A 26546-nucleotide genomic window follows, 5' to 3' on the forward strand; every position below is an offset into this window, starting at 1 on the left:
CAGTGTGTGTGATGTCATCAGTCAGTGTGTGTGATGTCATCAGTCAGAGTGTGTGATATCATCAGTCAGTGTGTGTGATGAAGGGTAGGCCTGCAGGACTCGGCTGTCTCAGCAGTCTCCTGTACAGCAGGGGCGAGGCTGTGGAAAACAAAGCTGCTATTCTTCACTCTTATACATGAAATGTCTAATGGGTAGAATTTCAGGATGTCACCAAGGAGTGCAATTGTTTACCTTACCAAGCAACTGTTGTGTTTTGTTTTCTTCCCTAGAATTAGAAGAATTTGCATTGCCAAGTGCTCAGTAAATGTGTGTAGACATGGCTACACGGATCTTTCAACCGGTTGACTCTTAGAGTAGTGGTTGTTCAAAACTGAGACGGTGTGCGTTCCTTCAATTCTGTAAGAAAAGAAAAGTGTCTTAAAACTAGGAGGAAACAAGAAACTATGTCCATTTCTTTCCAGTGCTCTTCATCTTGCTTGGTTTGTTGGTTTTTGAGACAGGTCTGAATATATAGCCTAGACTGTCATGGAATCGGCCAGCCTCCTGCCTCTGACTCCTAAGTGATTGGACGTCAGGTGTAAGATGCCTACTACATAATACTGATAAATTGTTGTCATTATGGAACTGACTTGTTAAAAATAATGTATAATCAGAATGGGGTTAGGGGAGGAAGGCTATATCTTATACTATTTTTTTTATTTATTTATTTTTGAACATGAAATGCTTTTTTATAGCATGTTTTACAAGGGGAGGGGGTAAGAGGGGCCAGGTGGTGGAAAAGTACAAAATCTTCTTGGCCTGTGCCTTGAAACATGTCATGGTCTATAAGGTACTCTGCCTTGAATTATGATCTACCTGCTGTTCTTCAGAAGATATGGTACACTGCTTTGAGTCTATCTGCAGTTGCTAAGCAGGATCTTGCAGTTGCCAAGCTTCAGAGGACATTGAAGTGATGAATATTTGAGAGGCAGAGATCTCACCAAGATAAATGACTTCTTTGGGAAATATTCTAGGGAAGTTATCCTAAGTCAAGTACACTTGAAAATGTTTTCCAAGTACCAGGACCCACTCTCTAGTAAAGACAGGTGTTACCTGTCCCAGACAACTGGAACGGCCTATAAACACCAGCTCTCCATTGCTGTCATTTAGATGGTCTCTTCTGTTCTCAAGAGCACAGCTCAGAGCGTAGTAGGGCTGCACCACACAGGCTCCTTCTGTCATCAGAGGCTGCTCATCCATGGTAGTAGACTAGGTCCTGCTGCTCGGGCTGCAGAACAGCAGGAAACCACACTCACGCACAATTCATGTACAAGCGTTTGGCTGCCCTCGGTCTTCCAGGTGACTTCAGAAGCTGGCTTTTCTGTTTCCCAAGCTGTGGCAAAGGCAGCACAAAGCTTTCTTCTAAAATTGTGTGGTACATGTTCTAAGGTTGGCTTTCTTACACGTTGCCTGATTTCAGATGGTGTGGCACATGTATTCTTGACTGAGGAGCGAAAGAAGGGAAAGGTAGAACTGAAGCTAGGTAACATGTAGAGTCACTCATTACAGAAACATCTAGGTGTGTGCTGTGGTGAACAAAAACAGCCACGATGGGAAAAATCTATTTAAGAACACAAATCGTCAAAGCCAGATACATTACCAATGGGCTAATCTTAGGTCCATTTTTCCCAAGGGGACATTAAGGTGAAAGCTAATAACATAACTGGAAAAAAGCCTGTGTAGGAAACCCATAAGACTATAAGTATGTTTGTTAAATAACTGCATGGGGCTGAAAAGTGAATTCTAAATCATAATTCATATGACTCTATTGATGCCATAAGCAAGTTCGCGTCCTGTTTTCTGCCTGTTCCACTCACCTTAAATCTCAAGATAACTTCCCAGTGAGGAGAACAAAAGTTAAAGAAGTCATGGTTTTTATGCTTCTTTAATGTTTGACTCTAGTGTGAAGAGGCAAATTTGACTGAACTAGATGGACCTGGGAACATGGATTTTCTTAGATGGGCTGTTTTCCTCTGTAAACACCAGGGACTCAGTTACAAGCAGATGAAATACACAGGGTTTGCTGACTTGTAGAACAAGGCTGGGATGCGACAGTGTATTTCTACCAGAGAGAGAAGACGGATGTTTCTCCCCTTATGTCTCCTTTTAGAGATGGGAGTACAGGAGCTTCTCCTCACACTTCCAGTCCACCTCTCAGTGTCTCAGGGCTGTCACCTACATTTACTAAATGAACCAAGGCTTAGAAGAATGAAAAAACCACTTAGATTGTCTTAGCACTAGCACTGGGGCAAGGGATCACCTCTCTAAGCCCCTGCATTGGGGTAGGAGGTTGTCTTAGTTAGGGTTTTACTGCTGTGAACAGCTACACCATGACCAAGGCAACTCTTATAAGGACAACATGTAATTGGGGCTGGCTTACAGGTTCAGAGGTTCAGTCCATTATCATCAAGGCAGGAACATGGCAGAGTCCAGGCAGGCATGGTACAAGAAGAGCTGAGAGTTCTACATCTTCATCTGAAGGCTGCTAGCAGAATACTGGCTTCTAAGCAACTAAGATGAGGGTCTTAAAGCCCACAGCCACAGTAACACACCTACTCCAACAAGGCTACACCTCCTAATAGTGCCACTCCCTGGGCCAAGCATATACAAACCATGACATAGGTTGACTCTCTAAGCATTCAGAATAAACACCTACCAGAATCAGGACCGTTCAAGAAGGATTCAGAGAAATGTGGACCATAGGGAAGAATGGCTGCTGGGACTACTAGGTGCACAGTCCCTGGGATAGGTGACATCACTGATGACGAGCATAGGGTGTGGAGCAGTTACAAGGTCCCCGCAGTTTCTGCTTCATGCTTTGGGTTTATTTTGCTCCCAGCAAGGTTAAATATATCAATAAGAAATCAAAAGTTGGTAAACTGGTACTTCTTGGCATAGTCAAATGGTGTCAGATGGGTGATGCTTTGACACATTTGTAGTAAGCTTTCTATCATTATTATTTAGAAATGTCCTACTGAACGAGATATATAATTTATGTGTATTCATAATAAACCCAAATATCCATTTCTTGTACCTCTGAAATCCTTCAGCAGTTGCGTCCACTAACTGTCCCGCAAGCTAAGCACTACCCTGAACTTCTGAGTTGATACTTCTCTTCTTTTTATAGTTTTCCACATGTCTATGTTTCCCTGAGTCTGTTTATCCAACCTTCACATGTATCAGACTCACCCAGAGAAGTTATTAAATACAGACTGCTGGGCTGCAGCCCAGAGTTTCTGCTTCTACTGAATCAGGTTTGGAATGCTGTTGCCAATCTGCCACTAATAGCTCCTCTGGGTCATGATGACCCCTTGGTCCATACACTCAGAGAGCTGCTGCCCCTAGCACCAGACTTTGCCTCTTTCTATGTTATTGTATATGCATTCTTCTGTGGCTTGGTTTTTTGTTTGTTTGTTTGTTTGTTTGTATTTTTTGTTTTTGTTTTTTGTAAACCTCAAAATTCAACTATGTTGACTAGGGTAGTGATGGGCCATTCATTTTCCGTTTGCATAGTTTTTCCTCTCGCCTTGATTTCCACCTATTGAGGTAATTAGGGAAGAGGCAGAGAAACAGGAAGCAGTTTGTGTAAGACACCAGGAGTCCACACCTATCCAACATGCAGCATTGGTGCCCCCTGGTGCACAGTGCAGGAACTGCTGCAGCCCTCGTAAAGCCAAGCCTTATTGTGTTACTTATAATGTGACCTACGGAAGAAGTCCAGATTTAAGGCTTACCATCTATTGTAATGCCTGTCATAGCCCTCTTGTATAAAACTACCCTAAAAGTCTTACATTCGTCAAATAGGACTCGTGGTGACGGGAGAGGATGTAACAAATGTGACTCGGGTTGAATATCCCGGATGTGAAAATCCAGTGTCTGAAACCCTTCCACATGCACACTGTTTTGAGCATTCACATGATCCTGGAAGGAGGAAATCCCACACCTGTTTTCCTGTGATGGGTCACACTCAAAAGGCAGGCACACTAATAATTCTGCATAGAATGCCCCTTGTATTAAACATAAGATATATAAGACACAATGAAGGATTGTCATCGTTTTTTAGACAGAGTATTGTATGTATGGTCCGGGCTGACTTTGAACTTGCTATGTAGCCAACAATGACTTTGAACTGCTACCTCGCTGACCTCTACCTCCTAGTCCTGGGACAGCAGGAATTACACACCCAGTCTTCTCCCTGTGCTCAGTATAGAACTCAGGTTTTTATACATGCTGGACAGGCACTCTACCAACTAAGCTACATTCCCAAATCTTGACCCCAAGTATATCTGACAAATGATGCTACATATAGTATTGCCTATAGTGAGGTGAATATTGTCACTGGATACATTAAATTATGAAGGACCAGAAAATTTTAAAACTCATGAGAGAAATGTGTCCTTTTTAAGTCCTCTTAACAGTCACATGTTGCATTCATTTATATATATTTTATATGTATCTAGTAAGCAACTTTTAAGAAGCTTGCTCAAGATCAAGGCTGAGAATGTTTCAGGCTCATAGGAAGACACATCATATTTTCAGGTTGCTACTCCCTAGGATTGAATCACAGGCCTTCCCTGTCTGAGGCGTTTACCTAGCCACTGAATATGCGCCCTCGTGGGTATCTGAACCTTCTCTGAGACTGGGTTCCAGTTAGTGTTTCCTTCTGAAAACATCTTCTTTTCATATGGATGACTGTAGATGCTTTAGAAAGACACACTATGAATGGCATCTGTGCTCTCTCTTTGTTGAACCTGCATGCTGACTTGGACTTGTGTGTATGCCTAGTAGTTAACTGTATTTATGCTTTTCTTATGCAGGGGATTTCCAAAGAAGGCCAGTAGAACTGCTAGAATAGCCTCTGATGAGGAGATTCAAGGCACGAAGGATGCTGTCATTCAAGACCTGGAACGGAAACTTCGCTTCAAGGAGGACCTTCTGAACAATGGCCAACCGGTACTGATGGAAGAGGGGCTTAGACTTAGAACCCCAGCTCCCACTAGCCAGATCTCTTTTGGTTCACTCAGGCTCATGTTCATAAGACTTGTATACCAGGCTTTCATTATCTCTGAATCTCAGCATCCCTCTTAGTGCATAGGAGAGAAATGGAAGTACTAATGGAAGCAACTTAGGGCTGACACCACAACAAATGATATACACTGCTATAAAGAACCCACAGAGAGTCCATCCTAGCTAAATGGCTCCTTGGGAGGACCTAGGAAGGTGCCCTGTGATAGTTGGTACCCAGAAGCAGTAATCTAGAATGAAAGGCTTCCTCCCAGAATAACCTGCCCCTGCTGCAGTTGAGTCCCATCCTCCTTGACTGCCTAGATGCTGCTCCCACACCTCACAGTAATGCCGGTCCCACCGTCTTGATCCAAGTTTTAAACCAATACTACCACACTTGACAACAGAAACTACTTATGCCTTAAGGCTGTAGGTTATTGACTGTGACCATCAATCTGATGGGAAACAGATGGTTCATCCACTACTTAAATTTTCCATAGCTGAGTTTGTTTGCTTGCTTAATCTTTTTGTATCATCTCGGGGTTTTTAAAGGGCTGGGAAAGGCTAGCAAATTAGGTAGCCTGAACATAGGAGATGAGTCTTTTTTGGCTTTTATCATGAAATACCAGAAAAATAAGCTTGCATAAAACCAGTGCAGATGCCTTTTTCGGAACAAAAAAAATACTCTAGGTTTGTGGGATTTTTAATTGTGAAATGATACTAGTGATTAAGGGTTCTTAATCTTAAGAAAGATGAAGCTTCTAGTGAGCTTTGTGATGCTTATTTTACTGGGTCCTGAGGCTCTGCAAAAGAAGGAACTATGTGCCCCCCCAACACCTAACCAGTGATTGCACACACTCTGGAAGCTTTCCCTGATTCTGTCAACAAATGCTGTTGGAAGATTAAAACAGATGCTTATGGGAATTTTTTTTAGCCAGGTGGGGCATCTCTCCAATTCCTCCCCAACACAAACCATTTTTTTTAATTTAAATATTCCTAATGGATGAGGACTCTCTTGGATTAAAAATAAAACTCGACCATATTATCGGTTTGTATACATTTTATAACTCATATGTATATATTATTTATATTTATCTGTTTAGCAATAAGCAAACATTCATAGTATGCTTCATTTGATAGTTTAGGACAAGAAAATTGAAGTTCTTTTTTTTTAAAGGAATTCTCAAATGAGTTATCGTTTGATATATTCATATCATTACATAATATTCTGTTACTTATTTTGGCTTCTATGGACAAGGGCTTGTATTTCTACATGTCACACTGATATCAAAACCAAACTGTGAAGTGAGATTGGCTTCTGGGGGAAGCAGGGACATCTTGGTGATGGAGTAGGAATGCAGTCACTATTTCTGCCTATGCAGAACAGGCCCCCAGTGATGTTGATAAAATTCTCCACTAGGACATAAGGAAGACTTTGTAAGAAAGCAATGATAAAAGCAATAAGAACCCATTTGAAAATGGCACTCCCTCGTCTTAACGGACTTGATAAAATCACTTTGCATAGTTGTACTGGACCAAGTCACTCCCGGCAGCATTCGGACACCCTCTTCTTGTCCCCTGCCATTTCTTTAGCAAATGAAATAATTTCAACCTTAGGGCTACTTGGCATCTGATCTGTTTCACTTCCCCGTTTCAGCTGGGACGAGAACCACCAATTACTGGAAACCGTAAATTCATCCAACATATTTTTCGGATTAGAGAATGTTGAACAGTGTTTGTGTTGACATTCAGAAGTTTTGAAGGGTCATCTGAAATAATGCTTGTACTTTTGTACTTTTCAGATTCTATCCTACTAGTTATTCCTTATTTCTAACCCATCCCTTGTTGGAAACAGCCCCTAAAGAGATTTGTGAAATCTCAAAGTTTCTCCAAGATCCTTAATTCTAAGGCACATAGGACCAGCAGTCAAGTATAAGAATTATATTAGCAGACAACAAAACTGCTGCCATGTTCCACATAGAAATGGTCCAGTGGAATTACCAGCCAAGTGCTAGAGGCAGCAACAGTATGCTCTTCCTCCCAATGGGCAAGCAGTGCACATCTTCGATCTGAGGATGCTGGATGCTGGCTTTGGCACAGACTTGTCCTTACTTCAGCCATTGTGGTCATTCTTTGTGGATTGGATATGCTTCTCGTTGCTTATACTGCAGAGTAGCCGAGGCAGTGTGCTCATGTTGATGGAGCATATTCTGTGTGTCACGTGTTGTGGTAACTGACTGGTAGGATTGTTTCTGCCCGCAACACCTGCTTTTCCTCTCAGGGCTCTATTTGCTGTCCTTTTGAGCAGCTTTCTTTTCTGTCACTGGCTGGGGCCAACATAGATATTCAGAAGCCTGTGAAAGCCTTTGAAAAGAACATCTCCTTTAAGCCTTCCTCTGTTGTCTTAAAAGCAGCCTTTTTCATCTGGTTTGGTTTGGTTTCGTTTCGTTTCATTTCGTTTTGGTGAGGTTTTTTTCTCTAAAGATAAGGAGGTCAGAGCTATCCTATGTGGTCTTAGCCTTGTTGTTGATCGTTCTCATGGATCTGTGTCATATCGGGTGGTAGCTGCCAGGTTTAGTTATCTCATCTCCCAAAACTGGATTTAGACTACACAGAGCAGAAGCAGGGGAGAAAAGCCAAACTGAACAAAGCTAGGAAAAGAAGCAGACTCTTTCAGATACATCTACGAAGCTGAAGAGAGACTAGTTACAAAAAAATGCCCAAACCTATTTTATATTTCTATTCCTTTTCCGTAAGCAATGCATGATTGTGATTGACCCCTAAGTTTGTATTTCTGTGACTTATTTTGGGCAGAGGCTAACCTATGAGGAAAGAATGGCTCGCCGCCTGCTTGGTGCCGACAGCGCAAACGTCTTCAACATCCAGGAGCCAGAAGAAACAGCAGCCAATCAGGTACCGCGTTGCTCCAAACTTTCTAAGAAATAGTCATGGCTCCGCCCACTCTCCCCACACTCTTTATGGACACAATTCTTGGGATCAATTGTATGGCAAGTAGCAGGCAAGTCACAGAAAAGCAAGATTGCTGTCCTGCCACCCTCGTAGGTGTTACTCACTAGACAGATGCTGACACTGCTGAGTGATTGATTAGTAGAGCCTCTCAGTGAATTAACTGATATTCTTGATACTGATCTGGTATCGATCAGTGTGTTTTCCTTTCTGGTATCTGTGTTTTTCAAACTGTCCTATGCTCTAATTTAAAATGGTTTGCATGGAAAGCCCCTTCTCCCCTTTTCTCTTGGAAGCAAGCTAATCAATGTGCCCATCGTGTTATCAACATCAGCCAAAACTAGAAAGGGGAACCTCTGCCCTCTTTCACATAGGTGATCGTAAACCACTAACTGACAGATCGGAGGGGTTATCTTACACCCCCCGCAGCTACCAAAAAAAAGGTCATGTGTGGATCTGGTGTAATCTGCTCTGTAGTTCTATTTCTCCCAATTAGAGTTGGAAGATGTAGGTCTCACGTGAAAGCCAAATAAACAGAAGAGGCCCAACAAAGCTTTAAAGCAAGCCGAAAGGTCCAAGGGAAGTCCTCTCCCTTCCCCTGCCCATGCGAACAGGCCTCCTTCAGTCTGGAAACCTCACTGTGCTCAGACGTTTGCCATCACACACATTCCTTCAAAGGAACCTCGAAACCCTGCTGCCTATTCCTGCCAGTCTCATGTCTTGTTTTCTGCCGTTACAGGATGCTGGGGCTCCTCGGGCTTCTGTAGGGAGTCCTCTGGATGGTCAAAAGGTTAAGCTCTACCCTTCTCCTCTGTCCAGTCTCCCACTGTACCTCCTTCGGTTCTTCCTTTTGTGTCTGTGTGTCTGTCTCTACTGCTGTGTGGTAATTATAAACACTGTGGCTGGTATCAGTATTTCATGTGGTATCAGATGAACCTATTTGCCGCAATGTGCCTTTCTTATCATTTATCCACAAACTTGACTTTCGTTCTATCAGGACCTTTCTGGGAGTGGGGTGATTGATTTGATACCAGTTAAGTGAAAGGAAACAGCTTGTAGTGTATGGTTCTCATAGTTTTACCCAGACCACTGTATTCCTTTCCTCAAACCAATAAACTATTTTCAGGTTGAGTAACTTTTTAAAGAAAAAAAGTAAAATTAAAATAGTTTTTTAAGCAAGCAGGGCAGTCAGTGCACACCTGTAACCCCAGCATTCAGAAAGCTGAATCGGCCGTACAGCTGAGCTGAAGGTCAGCCTAGGCTTCATAGCAAGATTCTGTCTCAAAACAGAACAACACAAACGGCTCCTACTTACTCTGACCTTGGGAATAGTCGATGATGGGCTATCTTGTGTTCATGGTGATTTGCAGGCAGGAAGCTGCAGGCTCTACCCTAAAGACTGGCATGTAAAGATAGAGCCTTGGTGTTGCTTCTATGTGTGAGTGAAGTGTAACTATCGATCTTGCTTTTGTTTAAGAGATGGGCTGGAGATCTAGGAGGGAGCCCCTATGTACTAAGTGTATTGTATGTTTAAAAAGCAAAAGTAGAAAAAATGTGGTGCTGACTTCCACTTGTTCATTTGAGAAAATTCTGTGCGCCATTGAAGCTGCTCGCCCTATACCTTCCGGAGGGGTGTAGCACCCCATACCTTCCAGAGGGGAGTGGCACTCACATGGTTTTTTACCCTATTGAAGAGACCAATGTGTCTCCTTCCTAGGAGTGCAGAGTAGATAGCCTTTCCTTCTTATTTTTTCTGTTTTTCTCCACTCCTTTCAAGAAAGGTAGTGGGTGTTTGCCTATTTGTTTATTTGTGGGTTTTTTGTTTGTTTGTTTGTTTGTTTGCTTTATTTTGGGAATAGGCCTTTAAGGTGATTTTAAATATCACACAAACTCAACTCCACATGTTTTCTACTATCCTATGAAATTGTATCGCACCCAGATCATGATTCACTGAAAAAACAAAACAAAAAACCCACCTTCCTGCGTTTTGTTAGGGAGTGAGGTACATCTCAGGAGATGCTGACATGGTCCTTCTGTGTCTGGCCTAGGAGTACAAAGTCTCCAGCTGTGAGCAGAGGCTGATTAGTGAGATAGAGTACAGGCTGGAGCGCTCCCCTGTGGATGAGTCGGGAGACGAGGTGCAGGATGCCGAGGTGCCTGTGGAGAATGCAGCAGCTCCCTGCTTTGAGATGAAGCTGAAACATTACAAGATCTTTGAGGGGATGCCCGTGACTTTCACGTGTCGAGTGGCAGGGAATCCAAAGCCAAAGGTAAGCAAAAACCATCGCTTTTACAGTACTGCTATAAGAGAAAAGAGCAATGGGAGAGGAAGAAATCCTCTAGTTGCACCTTTGCTTCATCAGAAATAACCAAATCACTAAAAACTATGATTAGGAGAGATCATGCCTTATATAATTTAATTTTAGAACCAAAAGTTAATCTAATTGTGGTAATCACTGCATAATACAGTTTTCATAACTTGGATCCAGCTTTTTTTTTTTTTAATTGGAGTTAGAAAGCCAGGTGGCTCATGCCCTTAATCTCAGCACTCAGGAGCACCGGCAGACAGATCTCTGTGAGTTCTAGGCCAGCCTCATCTACATAATGAATTCCAAGACAGCCAGGGGTACATGGTAAAATCCTGCCTCAAGGAGAAAGGTGGGAGTTAGAAAAACTATTGTAGCTGGCCAGTGGCTCCCAGCACTTGGGAGGCAGAGGCAGACAGATTTCTGAGTTCGAGGCCTGGTCTACAGAGTGAGTTCGAGGACAGCCTGGGCTATACAGAGAAACCCTGTCTCGAAAAACGAAAGAAAGAAAAACTATTGCAGTAAGATCTAACCTTCAGGAATAAATATGTCCAGTCTTTTCCTAGGGAGGAAATGGATGGAAAGATTTTCATTAATATTTAGGTGAACATGCTCAGCAATGAGTTCTATCATGGCCTCCTCCCACACACCAGTCATTAAGTTTGTTCCTGCTCATTCCCCCCCAGGTTCTTCCCCCTCCAGCTGGTTCTGTCTCCTAGCTAGACACCCCTTTGCTTTAATATTGCAACTATCCCGTTACCTTGTAACACTTGGAACTTTAGAAAAAGTCTTTCGGTTTTCTGGGGAGACCCTTGACAGAGCATACATATGGAGGTCAGAGGTCAACCCACGAGAGTCAGTTCTCTCCTGCCACATGGGTTCTAAAGATGGAAAGCACCCTCTGCCCAGCCCTAACAACAGAGCTTTTAAATGGAGTTTTCTGATTCAAATGCTTTGACAGAGTTGGGTTAGAATGTCAGTTTGTGTTCTCAAATTTCACTTATATTTATTTTAAGGCAGAAATTATTTTAAAACCTAAGGGACTAAAGTAGACTTCTGTCAGGAATCAGCTTTTTCCCCCCTTTTGGTTACAAGAAGAAAATGACAATGGAAAACCATGTGGTTTTGAAAGGGAATCCTGAGTAACTGAGTCTGGAGGCTGTGCATGCACCCATAGTGGAGCATCTCGGTTAGCAGCACTTCGTCGGCCTCATGGTGTGACCAGCCCATCCTGTGGCTGTGTAGTTCACGGGAAATAATGAGTTTTCACACATCTGTGTACAGGTGGCGTGCTAAAGGAGAGGGAAGGAAGACGCTTTTGTAAAAGCGATAGGCATATGACCAGTGAGTGTTTTATTTATAGCTGGCCATGTTGGTATATACCTGTAATCCCAGCACTTGGGAAACAGAGGCAGGTGGATCTCTGTGAAATCAACGCCTGATCTATATAGCAAGTTCAAGGCAAGCCAAGGTTACATAGTGAAACCTAGTGTCAAAAATCTTTTCCTTTATTTGATCAAGATTTATTTTTACTTAATTATTTTTAACATGATTTTCTATCAGTCCAACTTATATAGTTAAAAATTATTCTGCTTTTCAATTCTATATTCTATATTCTTTTTAAAATAACAGGAAGAGTTGTTATTCTAAACATGGATTATGTGCATCGTGATCCAGAATTACAACAATGGCCTTCCAGCCGTCACTACCTGTGCATCCTGCCTCCCTCTCCGGAACTCTTTTTTTTTTTTTTAAAGCACAAGTCACCAGAAATAGTTTGAAGTCTTTTTTGTTTTAGAAAGCAAGCTTTTCACCTTTTCTTACAAGCAATACATTTTAATTGCCAATACATTTGACAGAAAGAGAAATGCATATAATGCCACTTCATAGAGCTAATCACTGCCAAGTTATATAGTTAAATATACACATACCGCTTCGTGTAAATAAGATGAATGTGAAGGACGGTTTCAAAGGGCAGAAAGGTATATTCTGCATGGATATATTTATTCGACAAAAATAGGGGTACACCAGGCTGGAGAGATGGCTCAGCAGTTACAAGCACTTACTGCTCTTTTAGAGGATCTGGGTTTGGTTCCCAGCACCCATGTCAGGTGGCTCCCAGCCCAACTACAGCTCCAGGGAACCTGATGCCCTGTTCTAGTCTCTACAAGTGTGTGTGCATACGCGCACACACCCACGGACACTGGGACACACACATGGACACACACACACACACATGGACACACACACAGACACACACGGACACACACACGGATACGGGGGGGGGGTCACACGAACACACGGACACACACGCGCACACAGCATACACAACTTTAAAAAGCTTAAATGAAGTTGAATTTGCTATTACCTGCTTTTGTTACTCACAGTTTAGTCTCCTGCAGAGATGCCAGTTTGTCGTTTTCACAGTGCCTTCGGCAGACTGGGCACTGTTGTGTCTCCAACCAGGAAGAGCGCATGCTCAGTCCGCCTCCTTGTTTCCTTCCACAGATCTATTGGTTTAAAGATGGAAAGCAGATTTCTCCGAAGAGCGATCACTACACCATTCAGAGAGACCTTGATGGGACCTGCTCTCTCCACACCACAGCCTCTACCCTAGACGACGATGGGAACTACACCATCATGGCTGCCAACCCTCAGGTGAAAACAGATGGAGGCTAGGCTCTGGGGGTGTCTGTGGTTGCCAGCCTTTAGTTAGACACAGGAACTGCTTAATTAAAAGGCGAGGTCGTACCTTTTTTTTTTTAACCTATAAAACTGTTTTCTACATCCTCTCTCTCTCTTTCTCTCCCCCCACCCCCTCTCTCTCTCTCTCGATGATAGAAACTTTCTCTGCTTTGAAAGCATTTATTCCCTCAAGCATTCCTATAGGAATGATCGTGGCACACACATGCATTCCTTCCACAAATACTTTCAAGGGTCTCTCATGGGATCTCCTCTTATTAGGTTATGGAGACGCAGTGGAGGGTGGACAAAGTTTAGAAACAGAAAATAACCTGTAAAGAATAAACTGTAAGATTTCAATAGAGTTAAGAGCAAGAAGATATGGAAGGGGAACAAGATAGAGACCAAGTGATGGCATGTACATATAGACTACTTAAAAACAAATGCATGGAGAGCGTAAATGGAAACTAAGTCACCAGTAGACTTTCCCGCTGACAGTGCCTATGCACAGCTTTGGAACTTGTTTGTACAATAGATTTTTCTTATGTTGTTGATCATGGATTTAGGGTCAGAAAAGCAGTTGACCTCTTAGATTTAATAACCAGCCAGGCATCACACTCCCAACTCATCCACAGATTGTTTCTCGTTGAATATCATACAGCACTATGCTGGGAACAGAGGACTCAAAAATGAATAGGAGGTTAAGAACTCAATGTGTAACAAGGTAACTTCTGTAAGTCCACAGAAGTATAGAAGTCACATATTTAAAAGAGGGGGACTAGAATTGACAAATGTATCATATAATTCGTAAAGAAAGTCATATTTTAAAATTCCAACCTATTTGTGTCATTTTGTATTCCATTACTCTTAAGAGATGTTGTTAGAAGATATTTTGGTGTGTGGCATACCGTGATGAATGTACTCTATCTTGCCTCACTTCTGAGTTAATCAGAGTCAGACATGGCTAGTATTTACGTGGGGGAAGATGATGTTTTAGCGAAACTCCAAGACTTGAAAGTTCATACAATATTTTTCCTACCCAAATACCAGTTTCTTTACAAAGATATCTGTGTGTACTACCAAAATTAGACTGACATAAATTATTCAGATCATCAGATTATATAAAAGCACAGCAACTTCTTCACCATCATCAGAAAATTTCTATATTAATGCACCTTCTTGAAGTTCTAATTTTGTCACTAATGACCATGTGACCACCATCCTGGAAAAAAAGTCAAAATCAGCACATTATTAAAGGGGGGAGGGGAAAGTGACAGCTCACAGAGCAAACCACCTGCTGTGTGAGCATGAAGACCTGTGTCCTGATCCCCAGTACCCACATAAAAAGCTGGGTTGGGATGGCACCTCCCCTCCCCCCTCCTGAAAGGGCAGCCATGGTGGATCTTTAAGGCTTCCTGTTTAGCCGCTCTAGTCTGATCACTGAGTTCCAGATTCAGTGGCAGATACTATCTCAGAAAGTAAGGTGGAGAGGGATGAGGAAGACATCAGATAGGAATGACCTCTGACCTCACGAGCACACATGTGCACGCACACCTGCACACACATGTGAACTTATGCACACAAGCACATAGCCACAGGCATAAAAGTTACATACTAGTGCCATGTTCCCTTTTGGTATGATTGAGGGTGAGAACAGAAGTAGAACTTGCCTGTCTTTCTTCCTTCCTCCCTCCCTCCCTCCCTCCCTCCCTCCCTCCCTCCCTCCCTCCCTCTCTCTCTCTCTCTCTTCCTTCCTTCCTTCCTTCTTTTCTTTCTTTCTCTCTCTTTCTTCCTTCCTTTCTCTTTCTCTCTCTCTCTCTCTCTCTCTCCCCTCTCTCTCCCTTCCTTCTTTTCTTTCTCTCTTTCTTCCTCTCTCTCTCTCCCTCTCTCCCTCTCTCTCTCTCTCCCTCTCTCCCTCTCTTCCTTCCTTCCTTCCTTCCTTTCTTTCTTTCTCTGTTCCTTCCTTCCTCTCTCTCTCTCCCCTTCTTTCTTTCTTTCTTTCTTTCTTTCTTTCTTTCTTTCTTTCTTTCTTTCTTTCTTTCTTTCTTGTTTTTGGTATATTTCCTTGACTATTAATAAAGTGCAACTGTCAGTTTTCTGACTGCCTGAAAACAAATGCTGGAGAACGCAACAAAACCCAGAATCTTCTGTTGGGTTCTCTAGTCTACTTTCCTCTGGGAAGGCTGGCAGTATTTCTGGGGTATTGATACTCCTGAGTACTCACCAGAACTGGTTGCTGTGATTCATTTCAATGCATTTTCCTGGCATGTTTAAAATTGTCAGTGGAATAAGCTGTGTTGTAGAACAGAAGAATGCAGATGTGAAACTGCAGTTGAATCAGCATCTAGCCCTCTTCCAAATTCTGCCTGTGCATGGAAGAGCTCTAACCGAGGGAAAGCAGAACCCAGAGCTTAAGATACCAGCCAGCCCCATGGGTCAGTGTATCTGCTTACAGAAACTGTTTTGATAAACTGTACTACAGTCACTAGTTAAAGAGAGACTTCTAAGGCCTGGATCAGCACACACTGCACACGTATATCAGATTACACTCGTAAATACATATGCTTACCATTTTCCAGTTAAAAAATTAAATCTTACACAAGTCCTGTATATAAGCCACACCCTCCCACCCCTCCATATTGTAAACAAAGGAAAGGAATGAGGGAGGGGAAGCAGAAGACATGGCACAGATGGTGTCTTAGAGGAGCACCCAGTAGCATGAGCACGAACAGGCTCTGCCATTCATAACCTATGGCCTTCAGGAATCAGTTCACCTCCCTACCTCCTCCTATGGAAAACAAAAATGATAATGCGGATATATACAGGTATACGTAAGAAACACTTGGTTTATTTGACATATAGTGTGCCTTCTGCTAGCTGCTACCATTGTTCTGATTCATAGACAAACTCCCCATCATAAGACTGCAGCCCGGACACTTGGCAGAGCTTATGGGACGGTTAGTTCTATGAGAGGTCCACCCCGTATTACTGTTGGAGGGTGAGCAAGTCGATTGGGATGGAATTTGTAAGAGAGTTGCTGCTGTGTGGTCTTCTGACCTCCTGCTGGTCTCTTTATCACCCCCATTGGAAGAAGTGGGGCATCGCACGCACGCAGGCACTGCAGCTGTGCCACAACCACCACAGCTGAAAGCAAGAGACGGGTCCACACCCACAACACAGCTGAGACTGCTGGCCACACAGGAACTGGAAAGCTGCTCTGCTCTCAGCAAACCCTCAGCCAAGAGATGACTGGAAAGAATAATTACTGCCCTCATCCTAAGCCCCGGTACCTCAGACTTATCAACTCCAGGCTCAACCCCCATGATCAGCCTCTTTAGTGCTCGCCTATTACCCTCTGAGATTGAAAAAACGGAGGTGGTAGAAGTGGACCAGATGACATCAGCAAACCAAAGTCCCAGCTCTCCTGCTCCTCCCATGATTTTAGCGAAGGGTGAAGGTTCTGGGTCGACTGGGAGGAGTAAAATACTCAAAGAACCCACAGTGTTTTCATCAAGAGACAGACCTAGGACTCAGGAAGCAGGGGAAGCTGGGAGCTGGAACCTGTACCCCATATGCAAGGTTCAGTCTCCCCCACAGTAAAAGGGGGCGGGGCCTCATGAAGGAAGTCTGAGTTCCTAAGTGGACATTTAAGAGCAGCTTGTGGTGATGTGTACAGCTCTTCAGCATTGCTGGAGAGAACTGGGCAATTAGTGATGTTTTCACAGGAATTCCTATCCCGAGTTTCTGATCACGTTGCCTGGTTGATTTTAAGTCCAAAAGTAAAAGCATTCTATTCATCCTGAGTTGTCAAGAGCAAGAGTGTCTCTGTCCAGCTATTCCAGGGGTAGGCTTTGTGCATCATTTATAGACAATGGACTTATTTTCCTACACATTAAGAAAATGTGGCATGGAAACCAGAACAAGAGACAGGCCATTTTTTTCTACCTGCTCTCTTTGGCAGACCTGATCTTCTGGCTGGAGATACATGGTATTAAAAATAATTACCCAGCCAGCCACAACCTTACAACATCTGGTTTTACATATTGAACTCTTGTCCCATTCTTGTAACTTGTGACTTTTAGTGATTTAAAATAAGAATGTCCTGGGTAGACACAGATACAAAGTCAACATGAAAAATCTAACTCTCTCAAGAAGTGTTCATCCTCTGAAGCATGAAGTGCAGCTGCCAGAACACTGTAGCCAGCTCTCCACTGCCCTGTGAACACTATAGACAGCTCTCCACTGCCCCGTGCCCTCGAGCTTCCTCTGGGTTTCTGTTTGTTTGTTTTTCTAATTTTGAAAGCATTTGGGGTTAAAGCGGAGACAGCTCATACTCTGTAACCTACATGACATGAAATGGCCAAGAGGAGGAGGAAGGGATCCGAGTGGAAAAAATTAGTTCAGTAATGTGACACAGCAGTGAGGGCTTTCCTGAGCCTTGGAAAATAATTACAGAAAGCAGGCAAGGAAGGAGCTGAGAACCAAGGACAGAGGAAGATAGTGACGGTCGGCAGGACACTTTAAAACAGTACACTTTTCCACCTTGATGAATCTTCTGGGAATAAGAAACAAGCTAGATATTGTTAGCTACCTCTAAATTTTGCTTGGGATAGAACACATAGCACTAAACCCATGCCAACTGAGCTACGTGTTCCATGCCATGTGTGCATCAGAGACCAGAGCATCTCACAGCTGAGCAGGATTGTGCAGCCCAACCCCAGACATTGCCAATTCAGAGATCACAGAGCCGGTTTGTTTCAGACCCTAATCCTGTCTTTAAGACACAGCTGAATCTAAACACCAGTGTTTTGCTGTGTTTTGTTGTGTTGCTAGGTTACCGCGGGCTGCATTTAAGTTGGGAAGGCTGTTTTGCAGTTTGATGTCTCCTCCAGTCGCATGATGTACACAAGTGTGGAAGGCTTTTACAAAGGCTCGTGTGCCACGAGTTAAGCTCATAAACGATGAAGCATAAATGTTATTTTCATATCATGTAAACAGCTGGCTTCTCGTGATGAGGCATCAAATAACCTCTACAAGCTGGATGTTCCACACAGAATCATTACAATAATTCAAACTTCTTGCTTGTACTGTAACTTTAAACTGGGTGGATTTTTTTCTCCACCTGAAATAGATGGAACACAGAGCTGAGTTAAATACAGAAAATTAGTGTGTTGGTTGTGTTTATGTTAGCATCTGGTCATATTCTAAGTTTTACTTAGCCATTCACTTGCATGATAATCATAGAGCAGATGGAAACCTGAAGGTTAAAGCCACGTATAATACTGTGTGCTTGTGCATAATGGTGATGACCTCTTTGGTTGATTGGACTGTCCAGAGGATTAAAGTCATCCATTGCTGATTCAGCATGAGCATCCTCTTACTAAGATGTTCAGACCTCATGCCTGCACTTTCTTCTGTTGTGCACAGACAGCCGCTTCAAAATAGTGAAATGGTTTCAGTGACGTCTAGGTTTATCTTTCAAAGGAAAAAAAAATTAAAAGTATATAACATCTTAGTTTAGATGCTTTTTAAAGATGCTTTCCTGTATTGGTTAGCAACATACTACAATTTCTCATTAAACTATTTACTGACCGTGTGTGTGTGTGTATGTGTGTGTGTGTGTGTGTGTGTATGTGTATGTAGAGATAGAGCACACTTGCCACCACGTGTGTGTGACACTCAGGGGACAGCTTGTGGGAATCAGTTTCTCCTCCCAGATTGTGGGCCTCAGGGATCAAAGTCAGGCTGTACCCACTGAACCATCTCACTATTACAATATATCTTTAGCTAGTAACAACAGAGTAATCAAACATATAATCCTACCCCGTGAAGACCAAGCCCTCCCCATTTATATGGAGAATTGAAGATTAGTATATGAGTAGAAAGATTATAAATGACAACCTCTTCCTTTTAGCATCTTTATGAGGCATGCATATACGTAGAAGAAAATCAGAAATCAAATTGACACAAAGAGGTTTTTTTTTAAGCAATTCATATTTGTTTTCCCAAGTCCAAGGTTAAAGTATAAATTTGATTTATACTCTTTGATCATCTGACTACATAAATGACTGGTTACTATAAACTTCTCACATGTCCTGGGCTTCACAGCATAGGAAAGGTATACTGATTGACATGTACTCCACCAATCAGCAACACAGATACAGAAGCCACGCCCCATGTCAGTGAAGCTGTCAGTGGAACACACACACACACACACACACACACACACACACACACAAATGTGCTTTCTTGTCCTGGATCTCAAAGGAGAATCTTAGATTTTATGTGTTCATCTGATAAAGCTCTAGTATGATATATCAGTGGAATGTTTAATAGAGGAGAATCTCCTAAGCAAGCCGTAGATAGATTTTTCCTGAGTATAGATTTAGAGGGTTTTGATGAGATTAACTTCCTGATTTCTAGCTATTCTAGAGTCTTGAGTGTTTGCTGAGAGCTCACATGAGCCTGTGTGTAGCTTAGGTTTCAGGTACAGTTAGTTACTCTAGTGGGGGACTAGTCCTCTCTCCCAACGCTGCACTCAGCTCTTCTCAGAAGCTTTCCAGAAAGCCAGTGTTTGAGCTCCAGCCTCACAGAAGTGCTGACTGCCCAGGGCACTCACTCACCTAGTAGTACAAGACTGTATTGTTGTCAGTACCCTTGCTACCTAGTAATTCTGGTTCGTCTCTGGTCTGCATTACATCCTATGTGTCCACCTCCTCTGAGTGGCTGAATCCCTAAGGAAGTCATGATGCGGATGACTGGGGAACCAGGTTACTGGATTCCTGCCCCCTCATTAAACCCTACGATGGATTTCCTGCTGTGATATCCTTCCTCGTTTCTTCTCATGCAGTCTGTCCCTGCCCAGTCTCAGCTGGAACCCAAGTCTTCAGAGCACACTGTTACATTGCTTGTCTATATTGGCATCTTGCTACATGGGTTTCTCATTCATCCCAAGCTAGAAGTCATGAAGCCTAATTATTGATGACACTTCTGCATCTCTTGGTCCCTCTCTTGCTGTTCCTCTTTGGCCAGCATCAGAAGTTAGAAGTAAATTTGCTCACTCTGAGAAGAGGGGGCAGAACTCATTGATGTCACTACCTGTGAGTAATAGTAATGAAAAAAGCTGAAACCAACTCCAGAGTAATATCTGGGGACTTATTCTCATTATCTGGGTTCCCTAAGGATTGTACATGTCTACCTACAACTTATCAGGTCTACAGTTGGCAAACTTAAGAGATAAATACAAATTTTGATTAGCTAAGCCTTTATCAGGTGACTCACATGGTCTGGGCATGCGGTTGTTCCTAGCTTTTAAATTGTGTACATGTTTATTTTCAGAGACACACCGTCATGATGCTCACACCATCGTGATGTTCACACCATTATGATGCTCACCTCATCCCATGCACACCTCTTACAGGATGCTCATTTTCATCATGCAGGCATCCCTTAGTTCATGGCTTCAACAAAGCAATAACACTAAATGTTCACTGAATGTATGACTGAGAAGACCTGAAAGGGAACTAAAATTATTTAATTCTGATCTCAGAATTGGCCACAACAAGCAGATGTTTGATGACAACAGCATATCACAAGAGAAAAATAACCTCCCGTCCTACTTCCCGTGTTCGGAAAGCCTTATGTTGCAGATTAATGAGGGTGTCATTTTGAATGTCATCCTAGATAAAACTGTCTCTTGTCACCTGAATCCTTTCAGCAAATGGTTTTACTGAGGCCTTGGGTTTGGTCACTAGTGGTACAGGACTGTGAAATAATGCCTTAGAGAGAATAAGATACAAGGCATGCTAGTGTGTGATGCTTATTGTGTTTGCATAGCACATAATGTCTTCTCCTGATCTCTGACAGGGTCGAGTCAGTTGTACAGGACGGCTAATGGTACAGGCTGTTAACCAAAGAGGCCGCAGTCCCCGCTCTCCATCAGGCCATCCTCACGCCAGAAGGTATTTCAGATGCTCCTTCCTGGGGGTCCTGGGGTCACTTCTCATTCATTTATCACTGTGAACCCATTACTACCACAATTATAGTATGACAATGGACACAGTCTTGAAGTGTGACAGCAGGCAGGTGCTGGATGCCATTTCATAATAATATATTTGAATATTAAAAGAAATATGGTAAGGCAGCGAGCCAGTCAGCCTGTCATGCTTATCTGTATTACAGACACAGCATCCCAAAATAGCACTAAGTGTAAATTTTGGGCCCTGAGTGCAGACACCTTTGGTGGAGAGATAAGCAGAAAAAGTAGGCGAGTGTCAGTCAAACAAGTGGAGCCAGAGTCACCCAGCGACTACCACAGAGCACTTGCTTCTGACAAGGACTGAACATGTGCAGTCGATGGCCAGTACCCACTGAGGCAGTACCAGCTCCCGGGAGCCTAGATCCCTATCTGTGGCCATAAAGACACATTAGAACTATGCTCGTCACTCTTGTGTCCTTCCTTTCTACCTCTGTCCAATAAGTAGAACATACCTAAAATTTTCCATATGTCAGTGGCCCCACAAGGCCCACTGTCATATATTATATCATATATCATATATTATATCATATATTATATGTCATATATTATATAAAACAGCTGATCATCGTTAGTCTTACAGCTGAGAGTCTTAATTGCGCCATTACTCATTTCCTAGTTAAATAGGGTGTTTTTTCTTTCTTTAGTCTCTTTAGCACTGAGGACTGAACCTAGGGCCTCATGCCTCTGAGGCAAGCACTCTTGTACTGAGCCTCAGCCCCGCCCTCAGGTCTTAAACTTAATCTTCCTAATGGTTTCTGACAATTTGTCAAGACATACCAAGTCTGAGTGGTCCCCACCACCTTCTTTTAAAAGCAGAATATTAAGGCCTTTAGGCATACAAATGAATGAAAAATTAAACGTGCCTGAGAATGTAGTTTGTTTTCCTGGGGAACATGAAAGGGAATTTTGATGAGAAATACATTATATTTTTATAAAGTAAGACATTATAATTAGCTACAAAAGTAAAATTATGGTCAAAAGTTAATGTTTATTTCTACTGGGAATCAGTGAAAACCATGAGTGGAAGCTGCTGTTACTTGTAACATATTCTAACAGAAGCTTTAAAAATGTCTATTTAGGTAAAAATATTCTCAAGTACAGTAACCTTCTGCATTTCCGTTTTGTGATTTGTGTTTGATCGTCTTCTGACTGGAGACTATTAAATTGATCATAAACTTCCAAATGAAATGAGGTTTACTCTTCTCATTTCGGGTGTGTAAGTTTTGGAAGATGGAACCGGACTTATGTCCCCTGAATAACTGGTGTGTATGTTGTATTCATCCGCCTATCTTATCTCGTGTTCCAAGGCCTCGCTCTCGATCAAGGGACAGTACAGATGAAAACGAGCCCATTCAGGAGCGATTCTTCAGACCTCACTTCCTACAGGCTCCTGGAGACCTGACCGTTCAGGAAGGCAAGCTCTGCAGGATGGACTGCAAGGTAAGTGTGTCCGTATCTGCCGCCGTAAGATGACCCAGCGTGAGAGAAATGTGTGTCTACATACAGTTATCATCGTGGCTTTCTTTATTTGTAAACATATATTAAGTTTGTTAACTCTGAACTCTATGCACCAAGCTCCAGGTACTCACTGGGTCATCCTAACTCTCTTCCCCTCCCCACCATCTGTTGTAGTAACAGTGAGTGTGATGCATCCTAGTCATCAAGTGATCGTCATGATTATGCTGTGCTATGAAATTACTTACGTTTTTATTCCCCCCTACTTACCTTCTTACAGTAGTTTTTAATCCGTTGACTCTATTTTAAATTAGCTTACATGCCAAGTGGTTTCCTTATGGCGTTTTCATACAAATTTAGCTTGGGTTGGTTTCCAGTCCTGCTTCACCCCTCCCCTACCTGCCTCCCTGTTCCCACTGATCGTTCCCTCCCTTCCAGTAGCCTCCCCCAATTCCACCTCCTATCCTTGGTGTGTTACTGTCCTAAGCTTTAGCTCTTAAATGTGGCAAGTTTTTTAAAATGATTTGGGCTCTATCTGCTGGTTCTCTCTGGAATTGCAGAACAGGAAAAATTGCTTGTAGAGTTTGGAAGAGAGGTTTGAAAAAAATGCTGTTAAAATAAGTTTCATGGCTCACAACCAAACATTAGGTGGAACTTGAGGAATCCCACAGAAGAAGGGGAGGAAAAACTGTAGGAGCCAGAAGGGTGGAGGACACTAGGAGAATCCGGCCCACAGGATCAGTTAAGCAGAGCTCATAGGGACTCACAGAGATTGAATCATGGCGCCTGCGTGGGTCTGAGCTAGGTCCTCTGCATAGATGCTATGGTTGTGTACCTTGGAGTTCTCGTGAGACTCCTAACAGTGGGAGTGGAGGTTGGTCGTCTCTGACTCTTTTACCTGCATTTGGGACCCTTTTCCTGCTACTGGGTTACCCCGTCCAGCCTTGATGTGAGGGTCTGCGCCCACTCATACTGTAACTTGTTGTGCTGTGTTCAGTTGGTATCCCTGGGAGGCCTGCTCTTTTCTGAGGGGAAATGGAGGTGTGGAAGGGAAGTCAGAGAGAGGGACTAGGAGGAGTGGAGGGAGGGGAAACCGGGAGGTAATACATGGGAGAAAAATAAACGAAAAGAAAGTATGTTTCATGGGTACTCACATGACACAGCTAATGTGTGGCCGAGAAGAATGACACATACTGGCATTTCTAAAACAGGCCACCTCTGTGGCTTTAATTAGTTTTGAAAACATCACTCTTGAAGATGCAAGAGTAGAAGGTGTGATTCCTCTATCAGTATGAAAGAGAATGCGAGTTAGAGAGAGGTTTTGCCAATGACCACAAGACTGGGAGGACCGTCTGTGTGTCCTCATTCTTAGAAGGGCATCAGGGTTCTTTAGCTCAATCCTAAAAGTAATTTAATTGATTACTCTTCCTTTTCAAGTAAATTTGGTCTTCTAATAATGTACAGAAAAGAAATAAAATTATTTTCTAATGTAGTACATCTTATAGTATAAAACACAAGTTGAATGTCAATGCATTTACTTCATTTTAAATCAAGAATTAATATGGGGAGGGCAGGCGTGGTGGCTCATGCATTTGATCCTAGCAGTCAGAAGGTAGAGGAAGATGGATCTCGGAGGTTGAGACAAGCCTCGTCTACATAATGAGTTCCAGGACAACTATAGAATGATTCTGTCACAAACAAACATTGCATGGCCCTGTCACAAACTGTGTCCTGAAATGCAGGATAACCAGTGCTATATGACATGACCCTGCCGCAAGTGGTTTAATTAATTAATTTAGCATTCACTTCTTGGGGACCTGGTAAGATAACTCAGCTAGTAAAGTGTCTGCTACTCATACATGAGGGCTTGAATTCCCATTTCTCCAACATGCACACAGAAAGCTGGTGTTCTGTAACCCACTGCTGGTGGGGTAGGTAGGCACAGGTAACCCCAGAGCTAGCCCAGGCAGTATAGCCAACCAATGAGCTCTTCGTTCAATAAGCCACCCTATCTCAAAACTGAGGTGCAGAGCTATAGACTTCTGTCTTCCTCCTGAATGAGCACACGCATGCACGAGAACATGTACACAAACACCACACACAGGAATTCATATGTTAGAACTACCATATGATCCAGCTGAATGTCGATCCACAGGAAGTGCAATCACAAGTCACAGATGTCTGCACTCATATCACTCACACTGTCCGAAATACAAAATCAACTTAAGTGTCCTGCAACAGACATACAGACTTAAAAATATACCTGCATAATGTATACTGAAAGAAGAAATTCCATCATTTGTGAAAGGATGATGTTCCTGGAGGACACTGTGTTAAAGTGAAATGATCCAGGTCTAGAAAGACAAACACTCCATGACCTCAAGTACCTGGCACTTCCGTGTAGCATCTCAAGAACCTCGATGGTGGAGGAGTTGACCAATGCTTACTGAGGGCTGACAGAGCAGAATTAGGAAACTGTCAGTCACAGCTATGAATGTCCATCGCATAGGAGACTGAAGTTCAAGAAATCCATTGTTCAGTATGGTGGTTATCACCAAGCCATCAAACACATGACAGCGACTGACAGGAGACTGTAAATGTTCCTGCCACACCAAAAAGGAAAAGGAAGGAAAGGAAAGAAGGGAGGGAGGGAGGGAGGAAGGGAGGGAAGGAAGAAGGGAGGGAGGGAGGGAGGGAGGGAGGGAGGGAGGGAGGGAGGGACAGACATGTGAGACAATAGATGTGCTGCTTGGCTCTGTGACTTCATTCTACAATGTGTGCATATTCTAAGGTGTCATGTATGCAAAATATACAAACTAAAATTTTTCCTTGCTCGTTTTCTAAATAAACACCTTAAGTTTTAAATCAGTTCACAAATATAACCTGTATGATGGCATTTCCAGTCAACGAAGGAGATGATATTCTGAGGTTGTTATTAATTACAGGTTTAAACACAGAATTGTAGGCCAGGTGTGGTGGCACACACCCTTACTCCCAGACCTCAGATGGCAGAGACAGGTGGGTCTTTGGGAGTCCCAGGCAAGCCTGATACACACAGGGAAACATAAGCCAGTTAGCATTACACAGGCAGGCCCTGTTTCAGAAAAACAGGGAAAGGAAAGAAACACAAGAAAAATGTATACTTTTTTAAAATGTAAACTACGTTACCTAGAAGTACATTTGGAGCAAGTGTGAGATTAATTTTAAAACAAGCATGTAGCAAGAGTGGGTGTAGGCGACGTGCTGATATGTAGCACCCAAATGACTACTATTTATTGCTCTAAACAGCAACATAGATGTCCTTTCATCTCTGCCTTTAAAAGGATATTGAGAACTGAAATAATCACTACTTGAGCTCACTACAGTGATAGGACCTAGATAAAGAAAATATGGAAGGCAGTAGGTATGGTGGCACAAGCCTGTAATCTCCGAACTAAGAAAGTGGAAGTGGAAAGATCATGTTGCAGGAAATATAGAAAATAATACAGCAGGCTTCCCACGCTACTTCCACCAACTCTCTGCCCCAGAGTGGTCCGTCCGCCTTTGTCTCTAGCTAGCCCCCTCAGCGGCTTCAGCTTTACAATGGTGGAGCGGTGGGCTTGTCTGCCTGCCATCTCTGCTGCCTCCCTGGCTCTCCCCATGCAGCGACCAATCACAGCCTTCCCAGATCCTGTTTGCTGCCTCACTGCCACCCATACCCTCCCAGTCATAACCCCCCTGGTCGGTGGGCCCACATTCCAGTAACCCAGTAAAACAAAACTCTTGAAGCATGTAGTTAACCAGTCAGATTTATATAGCAACAATTCTCAAATCACAAGCTTCCCACACAATAATTTCAAAACCATTGATAATGGTACAAGCTGCCCACTTAGAATAGATAAGTTATCCCAATTATTCTAACCTTGTAAGATATTTACAACTACCTGTGGCTATTTAAAGCCACGCTGGTTCTGAATTATCCTATCCTGTCTTCATCTTGGCTCCTTCTCCTCTCCCTCTCCTCCCTCTCCCTCTCCCTCTCCCTCTCCCTCTCCCTCTCCCTCCCTCCCCCTCCC

At 43.0% G+C, this 26546-nt stretch overlaps 1 protein-coding gene across 3 annotated transcripts in view; it reads left to right on the plus strand.

Annotated features, from left to right (window-relative positions):
• Palld (palladin, cytoskeletal associated protein) overlaps positions 1–26546 on the plus strand; it is a 391437-nt gene that overhangs the window by 355677 nt on the left and 9214 nt on the right. For 2 of the 3 annotated variants that reach the window (XM_028757735.1, XM_028757734.1), the window contains exons 11-16: positions 4857–4992; positions 7858–7956; positions 10059–10280; positions 12825–12974; positions 20865–20959; positions 22344–22476. In XM_028757735.1, coding sequence (XP_028613568.1) covers positions 4857–4992; positions 7858–7956; positions 10059–10280; positions 12825–12974; positions 20865–20959; positions 22344–22476 — 835 coding nt within the window. Of the gene's footprint in view, positions 1–4856; positions 4993–7857; positions 7957–8749; positions 8801–10058; positions 10281–12824; positions 12975–20864; positions 20960–22343; positions 22477–26546 lie in introns of all 3 variants that reach the window. The other variant, XM_028757733.1, reaches the window with a different exon arrangement.

Source organism: Grammomys surdaster, unplaced genomic scaffold (assembly GCF_004785775.1).
Source record: "Grammomys surdaster isolate TR1022 unplaced genomic scaffold, NIH_TR_1.0 126182, whole genome shotgun sequence".
Classification (NCBI taxonomy): Eukaryota; Metazoa; Chordata; class Mammalia; order Rodentia; family Muridae; genus Grammomys; species Grammomys surdaster.